At 42.3% G+C, this 12,006-nt stretch overlaps 1 protein-coding gene across 2 annotated transcripts in view; it reads left to right on the plus strand.

Annotated features, from left to right (window-relative positions):
- Positions 1 to 9,354, plus strand: part of NUP205 (nucleoporin 205) — an 84,501-nt gene extending 75,147 nt beyond the window's left edge. For both annotated transcript variants that reach the window (XM_059711868.1, XM_059711869.1), the window contains exons 39-43: positions 3,473 to 3,639; positions 5,126 to 5,249; positions 5,692 to 5,820; positions 6,370 to 6,443; positions 8,996 to 9,354. In XM_059711868.1, the coding sequence (XP_059567851.1) occupies positions 3,473 to 3,639; positions 5,126 to 5,249; positions 5,692 to 5,820; positions 6,370 to 6,443; positions 8,996 to 9,148 (647 nt within the window). In that variant the 3' untranslated portion in view covers positions 9,149 to 9,354. The remainder of the gene's footprint in view (positions 1 to 3,472; positions 3,640 to 5,125; positions 5,250 to 5,691; positions 5,821 to 6,369; positions 6,444 to 8,995) is intronic.
- Positions 9,355 to 12,006: the final 2,652 nt, after the last annotated feature.

The raw sequence follows: 12,006 nt of genomic DNA on the forward strand, positions 1-12,006 counted from the left end.
CTTGTGGCCAAAGTATAGTTTTCAATAGTACTTGAGATCCCAAAGGAAGGACCTAGGTTTGGGGAATAAGCTAGCTGGGTGAAAATACGGAAATGTAACAGTCCCATTCTCTCCAAACATATAGTAGACTGATTGATAGCATGTAATCGGTCCCTGAGACTGTTCATTTAAAAATTGTTTTTTCCTCTTTATTCATTTCCTTAAATATTTTCAGTTGATCTATCTTCAAATTCATTTATTCTTTCCTGAGTCAGCTCCATTTAGCTGTTAAGTATATCCAGTGAATTTTTTATTTCAGAAATGGTATTTTTCAGTTCTACAATTTCCATTTGGTTTTGTGATGTCATTTATATTTTTTCTACTGAGATATCCTGTGGTTTTTATTGATTGTGAGCTTATTTTGTTTTCTCTCAGGATAGTCAGAATAGCTACTCTGAAACCCTCATTCACTAATTTCCAACATCTGGTTCATCTGAGATTAGATTTGATTGGTTTTCTTGTCTCTTGAGAATGTCTTCCACTTTCTTAGTTGTCGAATGTGGGGTAATTTTAAATTGTATATTACATTCCCTACCAGTGTTCCTGCTTCTGTTCACTCTGGTACCGTCAGGTAGTTGTTTTTGTATTGTGTCTAGGTTTTCTACTTATTGTCTGGTATGATTTTAGTTGTCATACTTGGAAGCAGAAGTTCTTAATATCTAACAAGTTACCTTTACTTAAAAGATACCTTTCATTCAGCGATTCATTTGGAGAGTAGTCTTACTTAGGTAAGAGTATGTCTTAATGAAATTGAAGAAGTAGCTGTAAAGCTTCATAGTTATATTCTGTGGGATAAATGGGTATTAAACCATTTAGATTGGAGATATAAAACAATGGCTTTGACATAATTAAGCAAATTAATTCTCCATAGTTCTAGCTTTGTCCTATATTCAATAAGTTTGCTTCCAGGAAGATCACTGGAATAAGAAGATGTTGCCCTGGGAGGAGTTCCACTTTAGGGAGATACGGATCCTCACATGTGCTCGCTGGGTGGTTCAGCAGAGGTGAAAGATCATCTTCACCTTGGAATGATAGGCAGTCCTACCCTAAACCCCTCATTCAGAACAGTGGTTTGCATATCCCCCAGCAGTGACATTTAACCTCATCCATCCCCTCTCTGTCTGCCAATTTGTGATTGTAGGTCTTGATGAAGACCTGACTACATCAAGAAGGCAATCCTTCTCTTCCCCCCTTAAATCTTAAATTTTTAAAAAACACGAGATCTTCAAACCAAATCCTAATTTTGTCATTTATTCTTCAAAAACATTAATCATATGCTAATAATGTATCAGTAGTAATTATTAAAACTTCATTTTAATCTTTCACAAATAATTATCATTCTTTAATCTTTAATACTTAAAGATGAACTTTATGAAGCCTTATAAATTGATCTTTATTTTCCCTCAGGCTTTTTAAAGAGTTAACAAGCACATTTTCCTCTGCCAGTTCTAGACATGGGAGTGGGCAGGTATGTGGTAGGTGTGAGAACACTGAGTTATAGAGAGGCACTTGAACCTACTGGTTAAGAGCACAGTAGGTGACGAACTGCCTAGATTTGTGTCCCAGTTCTATAAGTGACTGTTTGTATGACTTCAGAAAATTCACTTACCCTCTTAGTGCCTCAGTTTCTTTATTTGTGAAATAGCAAATAAAGGAATGCTCCAATGAATGACTGTAAGGATTAAATGTGTTACTATATGTAAAGTGTTTGAGAACAGTGCCTGGCCCTTAGCAATACCTAAATGTTAGCTATTATTATTTTTATTATTGTTGTTGTTATCATTTAGTATATTTACTATTACTTGTGATCCAGGGACCCTTTCCTATAGCACCTCTATTGCCAGACCTCATGATCTTTCCTGTGGAATCTGTTTCTGTAGTCAAATTTCTTAGGAGCCATCTTCATCTGATGTCTATGTCTGATAGCCTATGAACATTGGTCTTTTCTAGACTTGAGCATGTCAGTGTGAGAACTCCTAAAATGCTATGGAGTATTCTTAGCATTAGACTCTCCTCTTTGTAGATACCTTCCTACCAGGGGAGATACCACACAAATGTTAACTGGGGACCAGGGTACGTAAGTTCACCAGGAGGAGGCTCTGTGTAGATGTGATGACCTGTATCATCTTCACTGAAGACTGGAATGGAAACCTGAAATCAGATGTGTCTGGGATATCCTGGTTGCTGTCAGCACCCACTGATAAGGGGCTGTTTTCTCTCTTCCCCTCCACATGAAGACCCATGAGATCTGACTTTGGAGCAAAGTTAAGGGAGGCGGTAGTGAAGGAAGCAAATGCTGATCTCTCCTTCACTGTACATGGCAGTTAGGGCCATTCAACAAAGATGTCTCCAAATTGAACCTGAAGTTGCTAAGGTGTTTCTGAAGAAATTCCTCAGTCATAGAGGAAAGTGCTCTGTTTGCCCTCACAGGCTGTCTGTAGAGTAGCAGTGGTATTTTCTCTAGCTCTTCCCTCTGCAGGCACCTTTTCTGACATTTCGCCGTTCCTGTACCTTCATCAGAAGGTGATCAAGTCAAAGGCAGATCATCTTGTTTTGCTACCCAAATGGATTTACTGTGGTAAAAGACTCATTAAAATTCAAATCCAATGCTGTCCTATAATAATGAAACCCTAATATACAAATCAACCGAACAATGGAACAATCGGTTGCTATGATGTGCACTGACCACCAGGAGGCAAACACTCAATGCAGGAGCTGCCCCCTGGTGGTCACTGCATTCCGAGGCAGCGCTAAGGACCCTTTAGGGGATGTCCAACTGCCGTCTTAGTCCCGCTCCCCGCCAGCAGGCCGACATCCCCCGAGGGGTCCTGGATTGTGAGAGGGCTCAGGCACAGCTGAGGGACCACCCCCCCCCCAAAGTGCACGAATATTGTGCACCGGGCCTCTAGTTTTTGAATATTTTAGTTGGTGTTTTCCTTCTTTCTTTGGAAGAATGACTTTGAGCTGGGAATTCAGCAACCAGAAAGATGCAGGCCGGCAATGAACCCATGTAACTAGAGCAGTAGGGTGAGGCAGGAGTTACTCACCTGGGGTCAGGAAACTCCAAACTTGTGTATATGGTCTGGGGGTTGGGGTTTGGGGTGGGGAGATGGGAATAAAGATTTATAACTAACATAGAATTCTGAAAGACATCTTTAGTCAGTAAAGGGTAAGCTCTATCTGTGTCAATTGTCACATTTCCTTATTCTCTCAAGGTCTTCAGCCTTATGTTCACCCCTGATTATGGACTCAGAGTAGCTCCTAGCCACTCCTTTGAACTGTCAGTGGTATTTAAAAGTAGTCTTGGGTTGGTTTTAATAATAGTTTACATGCCCTTAAATTCCTGGGCATCCCTTGTTTTAAAACAGGTCATTTGAAATACATATAAAATGCTTACACGTGGAACATTGTTTTTTATCATCAACTCTGTTAGATACCCAAGCTCCAGTAGTTCCATATTGGCGCCTGCCTGGTTTGGGCATTATTGTCTACCTACTGAAACAGAGTGCTAATGATTTCTTCAGCTACTATGACAGTCATCGGCGGAGTGTCAACAAGTTACAGAATGTAGAGCAACTTCCACCAGATGAGATAAAAGAGGTATGAATCTTATAATGGGCTGTGAAGCCACTGACTTTACTAATAAGGACCAGGGTACTGATGTCAGACTTGTGAGTAAAGATGACGCATGCAGTGAGACAAAGGGAATTGAAATTATTCCTCTGTGTGACTTAAAGAAGAGTCCCTCACCTTAGCACCACGCCTTGTAAGCATAGACTCTTGAATGAAAGACAGTGAAGTTACACCTGTTCAAGAAAACCACCTGCCACCAGCAGAATGGCAGCTGGCCTTTGTGTAAGACAATTTATACTCTAAAGTCTGTGCTGAGAAACAGGCTTCTACTCCAGGTGCTTATTCAGTAGATGTGATATCCTTAGGTAAGATGTCTCTACCTTCAGTATCTTCAGTACCTGTTTAGTAAAATTTTCAGACAAGGAGATGGAGTAACAGATGTGACTGCCTGCTCTCAAGTACCCAGAATCACTCCCTGGCATTTATTGCAGCTAAAGATGCTGAATTGCCAGGCTTGCTCCCTAAGTAGCCTGCCATCTTTCCCATTTGGCACAGGGATCTCTTGGCATTGCTGCAGCTTACTCTGTTCTATGGCAGCCTGGGCCATTTTACCACTCCTGGTTTTCACCAGCTTTCCTAAAAAACTCTATGTCACTCTTCAGAGTAGTCAATGCCTACTCCCTCTTGCCACTCTTCTGATAATCACAGGGAATGTTTCTTGAGTGTTTATAATGTGCCAGGCCCTAGCTACAAGTTCTATGAATGAATATATGAGGAAAATGTTGTTCTCATTTCTCTGATGAGGAAACTGAGGCACTGGAAGTTTGAATACCCAAAGCCCTAGCTAGCAAGTCCACATTGAGTCAGGAGTTATTGACTGGGTTCAGGTAGTCCTGAAAGTGAGTGGCTTACGTCAGGCAGCCCTTCCCCCTCATGCCAGCTTATGGGCGATGCCAGTACTCGCAAGAGGAACTGTAGCATCATAATAAAGTACATGACCTTCCACTGTCCCCACTTCAGTACTACACCCTCTGCCAGAGACAGTGTCTGAATTTTAATTGAACCATGTGCTTATAGGTCTGCCCAACAGAGTGGTGACCGCAGAGGTTCCGGTTGGTGATCATGGTTTTTATGCTCTAGAAGTCTACTTTACATTTTCTTCAGAAGATATGTGACAGCTGTTAAAGAAATGCTGCACGGCATTGTTATACCTGCTGCTGAAAAAACCTGCTGTTGTCTTCTGTCTTAATTTGACAGGAAATTCAGGGTTGATTAGAAATGTCTGTTTCAGGGACAGGACTTTTTCAAAAAGTAACAGATGAATATTCATTTGTAATTCGACTGCTTCATTTTTTTGTTATTAGCTTCCTAACTAGAAAGTGACTCTTCCCTGCCAGGATGTTTAGATTTATTTGAATGTTTTTCACAGTGCTTATCACAAGCAACCCTCTTATAGTACATTTTCGTTACAGTTGGTGTCATTCTTAATACTGCATTTGTTTCTTTTTCTTAGTTGTGTCAGTCTGTGATGCCTGCTGGTGTTGATAAAATCTCCACTGCCCAGAAATATGTTCTAGCAAGACGGCGTTTGGTGAAGCTGATCAACAATCGAGCTAAACTGCTTTCCCTTTGTTCCTGTATCCTTAGCAAAATCACAGTGGGACTTGACCTTTAAGAGAACCTGCCACTGTAGGAACTGTTTACTTATTCTCATGTTATTTGGGCATCAGAACCATATAGAAAGGGCCATAATTACTGTTCATTTTTCCCCCAGTAAATGCCTGGTATATTTCAAAATAGAATTATTTTTCCTTTAGAGTAGCTAATGACCCTGATAATGTACAGAACCTTTCTGTCTGGACAGGAGACAAGGACCCTGGAGACTGCTGGCACAGTGCCCCACGGTCCCCACCTCCTTCTCAGCACGTCTTGCTGCTTCTGGGGAGTCATACCCCTGGCTGTTTACTGAGGCTGTGGGTACATCACTAGGTGGTGCAGTCTCCTTTTTTCTCCTCCTCAGAAACTGGTTTGTAAAAAGCACTTGTTGAGATTGTTTTCCTTTACTTGAGCTCTCTGTAGTTATCATAGAGACCTGCCTGTTTATTCTTTGGCGCCACCTGGAGTACTACTTGTTACATTGCACACCCACGGATTCTCAAGATTCTTTGTTTGCCTCCAGGACATTGTTAAAAAGCAGAAGGCTACAAGGTAAACATTATTCTGAAAATTAATGAACCATAAATGCCTTTGGATTTCAGTGCCGTGAAAAACTAGTCACATTTTAATGTATTTTCTGTGTCTAGGTTATTAAGAGTTGATGGGATAATCGAGAGCTACTTAGGTATTAGGCGTAGCTTGACTTTATACTTTACTTCTAGCCTTGGGAAATTGTGCAGAGCATAAAAGCATCTTAGCAGCTGCTCCTCAACTTCTTTCAGTTAAGAGGTGAGCCAGCTCCAGCGTCCCCTGCTCACGAGTGACTGTCCGAAGGAATGGAAGTGGGTTCTTGTTGCTGGAGTGAGCCTCTCTCATTGATGAGAGTGTATTGGGTTCCTTGGGGGAAAACAGAAGACAAGCTTTAGAGCGCTGGCCCAGACCAGCGAAATGCTTCCCGGGGGCTTCCATGAACTGAAAATTGAAATCAGGTTCTCATCTTGACCCATGTTTTCCACGGCACTGTGGTTCACTGTCTCCAGGTTCTTCCATTGTGTTGTAGACAAACTGCAGAGAAGGTTTGAGTATGTCTTTTGTCTCTAGATTCTTTTGCTTCAGAAGCCAGTATGGATTTTAGAAGTGGACTGACAGTAGTGAGCCAACATGACATAGACCAGGTAACGTTCAATTCTATGCTCTTTTTTAATTTCTGAAAGGAAAAAGGAGAAGTCTATTATGTTAGTAAGACTGTAATTTTCAGGATGTATACAAAGGCCAGATTTGAATTCTGGCATGGCCACCTAACAGCTGTTGACATGGAACAACTTACTTAATTTCTGAGCCTCCATTTTCTCATAGAAAAATGGGGATGATAGTGCAACTTCAGAGAATTTTTTCAGAATTAACTGAGGTTTCGTATGTGAGACTCCTAGGATCGTGCCTGGAACCTAGTAAGAGTTCAGTAATTGGTAGGCATTAAGATCTAGAAATTCCCAATTTTTTTTATTAACTTTATAGAATTTTTAGGCACAAATTAACAACACTTAATTTTCAGAAAATTTAATGGAGAGATTGTGAGTAGCCATTAAAAATTTAACTCCAGTAGACTATCATATTGTACAGTCATGTGTCGTTTAACGGCAGGGATACATTTTCAGAAGTGTGTCGATAGGCAATTTTGTGGTTGTGCGAACATCATAGCATGCACTCCCACAAACCTAGATGGTATAGCCTACTGGATACCTAGGCTATATGGCACTGTTACATGGCATGGCATTGAACCTGTTGCTACTGGACTACAAACCTGTACAGACAGCATATTACTGTACAGGATACTGAAGGCAATTTTAACCCAATGGTATTTGTGTATCTAAACATATCTAAATATAGTAAAGCAACAGTAAAAATACGCTATAAAAGATAAAATGGTACACCTGCATAGAACACTTACCATGAATGGAGCCTGCAGGATGGGAAGTTGGTCTGGGTGAGTTAGTGAGTGAGAGGTGAGAGAATGTGGAGGCCTAGAGCAGTGGTCGGCAAACTCATTAGTCAACAGAGCCAAATAGCAACAGTACAACGATTGAAATTTCTTTTGAGAGCCAAATTTTTTAAACTTAAACTATATAGGTAGGTACATTGTTATTAACTCCTAAGGCTTAGGAAGAGCCACACTCAAGGGGCCAAAGAGCCACATGTGGCCTGCGAGCCGCAGTTTGCCGACCACGGGCCTAGGCCTACACAGGGTCAGGACCACCACTATCACTGTATCTCACCTCCGTGTCTAGTCCCACTGGAGGTCTTCAGGGGCAGTACACGCATGGAGCTGTCATGTCCTGTGATAACAGTGTCTTCTGCAGTCCCTCCTGAAGGACCTGCTTGAGGCTCTTGAGGAGGTGTCATTCTTTTCAGAAATACATCCCTGGTGGTTTTTGGTTTGTTTCTTTTTTTCATCATAGATTTGATTGTTAGCAGATAATGTACTATGAACATTCCTTTTTCTATTAACAATGTCAATGAAGGCAATAGATGATAGAAATTTTTCAGCTTCATTACAGTCTTACAGGACCACTGTCACACATGCAGTCTGACATTGACTGAAAGGCATTATGTGGCACATGACTGTATAGGGCATTATGTACCTAGTAACCCCTTGATCAATAGTGTTGAAATTGAATGAAGAACATTTGAAAAACAATTAAAATGAAAACCTCATATGAAACAAATACAAAGTCTTAGGAACAAAGCAGTTATCAGGATGTGTAATATTAAGGAAAATGAATTATAACCTGATCTGCTCCTAGGCAGCTAAAATTTGTGTCCTTGGCCATGATTTGATAAAACCTGTGGCTGAAGGTTGGGCCTTATCCAGGAAAAAGGGGCAGAGTCACAGCATTTTTCAGACCCACACTTAGCCAGACATTATAGATACCATGCCTAGTCCCGACTGCATTTGCCTCCTAGTGACGTTACAGCTAATTTATTTCTTGGTGTGGTTTGTGTAGGGAAGCTAATGTTAGTGAGGCTATGTGCAGAATTAGCTAAAGAATAGATCTTCCAGAAGATGTCTAATAATTACATGTTGACTTCATGACTGTTTCATTAGACTGGTCTGTTTTAAAGTTAGAAGACATGCAGGATTAATAAATAACCTCACTCTGTGCTTTAATTTTAATGTAAAATCAAAAGCAGGTAGATTCACCTAATTTAGTATTTGATTTTAGCTTTTCAGTGTAATACCAAAAAGATCCATCTGGAACTACATAGGCATTCTAAAATACACCTGAGGTCTAAAGTGTATACCAGATCCCCTTCCCCCTCTTATAAAGTAAAAGCATGTACATTTTTGTCTTTTTAAATTGTATAATGAAGGAAAAGTAAAAATTCTTTCCAATGTATCCTTTGTTTCTTTCTCCCGAGGCATCCACTCAGTAACTTCTGGTTTGGCCCTTCAGGAAGTGTTTGTGCACATATGTCTACCTGTCAACGGCAGCATCAGCAGTTGTTATTTAAAGGAGATTTTAAATTTTACACATTTTTATAAGAAAAGAAAGAAGGTGGAAATAGTATGAATAAATTCTAGGGTGGAAAATGTGATTTTTAAAAAAATTTGGTACATGAGAAAGGACAACATTAAAAGATTCAAAGGTATTTTAAATTGGAAGACAGAGTAAAAGAAATATTTGAGAATGCGGTTTTAACAATGAAATGTCCTCTGTGTTACTTCTAGCTTCAGGCTGATGCCATCAGTGCTTTTGGAGAATCACTACAAAAGAAACTTCTGGACATTGAAGGATTATATTCAAAAGTTCGATCTCGCTATAGTTTCATACAAGCTCTTGTCAGACGTGTCCGAGGCCTATTGAGGATATCACGGAACTGAGAGCCGTTCTTATTACACTCTTCTAGGGAAGAGATGAACTGGGGAAAACTCTCCTTTTTATAGATTAATTTCTCTCTAAATTATGACCAAAAATATTTTGCTATTTCTTTCTTTATATATGCACATTTTTTTTCTGTAAACCTCTTTGCCCGGTTTCATCCTTACTAGTAAAAAATAAACACTTTTTAAAAAAACAAACAAAACAAGTGTATGGTTAATCTTTTGAAATTTTAGCTAGAAAATGATCATCATTGGTAAAGTATAAACTTTGCACAGTGGTGGTTTTTCCCTAGGGATAGAATGCTCAATGCTAAATTAAAGACATAGTCTGGAAATTCTCGTTTATTTCTCTCTTTGTACCTACATTATACTTCCATGATATTTAGGATTGCTCCATGGGGCAGAGTGGATAATAAACTATAGCCACATTCCTTAGTAGAATAGTGTACTTAGAAATGTTTCAAAAAGTCAAGTCATGTCGTTCCTAAAATTAATTTTTCTTTTCTGCAGTTAAATGACAATAATTTTCATTTTTTCTTTAGAAATGATTGAGAAATTTCTGTAATTAATCATCTGCCTATATTTCTCATAAAATATCATTATAATTATAGCAAAAGAATTGCATAATCAACTCTATTTCTTGCTCAATTGTATATATGTTCAAATGACTACATCATCTGAAAGTCCATTTTTCCCTTTCTGGCCACAAATTATTTCAGCCTTGTATACAGGAGAGACTGCTGAGCGGGGAAAGAGTCTTGACTCCCTTGTACTAGCAGAAAATGAATTCTTAATTCCGAAGTGTTGCTTTTACTTTTAATCTCATAATGACATTTCTATAGTTTTATATATATATATGTTAGAGGCCCGGTGCACAAATTTTGTGCACTCGGCGGGGGGGAGGGGGTCCCCTCAGCCCGGCCTGTGCCCTCTCACAATCTGGGACCCCTTGGGGATGACCACTTGCTGGCTTAGGCCTGCTACCCGGGGGGATTGGGCCTAAGATGGCAATCAGACATCCCTCTGGCAGCCCTGCAGCCCTCGGGGGATGTCCACTTGCCAGCGGGGAGCAGACCTATGCTGCAGTCAGACATCCTTAGCACTGCTGAGGAGGCAGGAGAGGCTCCCACCACCACTGCTGTACTGGCAGCCATCAGCCTGGCTTGTGGCTGAGCAGAGCTCCCCCATGTGAGAGCGCCCTGACCACCAGAGGGCAGCTGCTGCATTGAGTGTCTACCCCCTGGTGGTCAGTGTGTGTCATAGTGACCAGTCATTCCCAGTCTTTCTGCTGTTAGGGTCAGTTTGCATATTACCCTTTTACTATATAGGATAGAGGCCTGGTGCATGGTTGGGGGCCGGCGGGTTTGCCTTGAAGGGTGTCCGGATCAGGGTGGGGGTCCCGCTTGGGTGTCTGGCCAGCCTGGGTTAGGGGCTGATGGCTGTTTGCAGCTGGCCACACCCCTGTTAGGGTGGGGGTCTCCACTGGGGTGCCTGGCCAGCCTGGATGAGGGGCTGAGGGCCGTTTTCAGGCTGGTGGGCGACTGAAGCTCCCAGCCTCTCCTTTTTTTCTTTTTCTTTTTATTCTGGGATTTATTTACCTTCTATAATTGAAACATTGTTGCCATCACTGGCGCTCCCAGCTCTGAGGCTGGGGCCGGCTGAAAGCAGGTATCTGGGGTTTGTTTAGCTTAGCCGTGGGCAAACTACGGCCCGCGGGCCGGATCCAGCCCGTTTGAAATGAATAAAACTATTGAAAAAAAAGACCGTACCCTTTTATGTAATGATGTTTACTTTGAATTTATATTAGTTCACACAAACACTCCATCCATGCTTTTGTTCTGGCCCTCCGGTCCAGTTTAAGAACCCATGGTGGCCCTCGAGTCAAAAAGTTTGCCCACCCCTGGTTTAGCTTCTATAACTGAAACATTGTTGCTTCCAGAGCTCAGAGCTGGGCCACAGCAGGCAGGGAACCTTGGCTTCCTCCATCCCTGGAGCAAGCAAGCCTCCTGCTTGCTTCAGCTGCATGGCTGCCGGCTGCCATCTTTGTTGGCAGTAAATTTGCATATCGCCCTGATTAGCCAATGGGAAGCGTAGCGGAGGTACAGTTAATTACCCTTTTTGTCTTTTATTAGATAGGATATGTATGTGTGTGTGTATATATATATATGTGTGTGTGTGTGTGTGTGTATATATATATATATATATATATATATATATATATATATATATATATGTATATATGTATACTAGAGGCCCGGTGCACAAAAATTTGTGCACTCGGGCGGGGGGGGGTGGTCCCTCAGCCCGGCCTGTGCCCTCTCGCAGTCTGAGACCCCTCGGGAGATAACAATCTGCTGGCTTAGGCCTGCTCCCGGGTGGCAGAGGGCAGGCCCAATCCCTAGGTGCAGCCCCTGGTCGGGCTCAGAGCAGGGCTGATTGGGGAGTTGGGGCACTGCCCCCTGTCATGCACAGAGCAGGGCGGATTGAGAGGTTGCGATGCCACCCTCAGTCACGCTCAGGGTAGGGCCGATTGGGGGGTTGGGGCACCACCCCCTGTCACCCTCAAGGCAGGGTCGATGGGGAGGTTGCGGCGCCACCCAGTCACGCACAGAGCAGGGTCAGTCAGGGGGTTGGGGAGCTCCCCCGTCACTCACAGAGTAGGGCCGATAGGGGAGTTGGGGCACCGCCCCCTGTCACACACAGAGCAGGGCGGATCAGGGGGTTGGGGCGCCGCCCTCTATCACCCACAGAGCAGGGCGGATCAGGGGGTTGGGGCGCCGCCACTGTCACACTCAGGGCAGGGCCGATGGGGAGGTTATGGCTCTACCCCGTCACACACAGAGCAGGGCCTGTGGGGG

This window comes from Myotis daubentonii, chromosome 10 (genome assembly GCF_963259705.1).
Source record: "Myotis daubentonii chromosome 10, mMyoDau2.1, whole genome shotgun sequence".
Lineage (NCBI taxonomy): Eukaryota > Metazoa > Chordata > Mammalia > Chiroptera > Vespertilionidae > Myotis > Myotis daubentonii.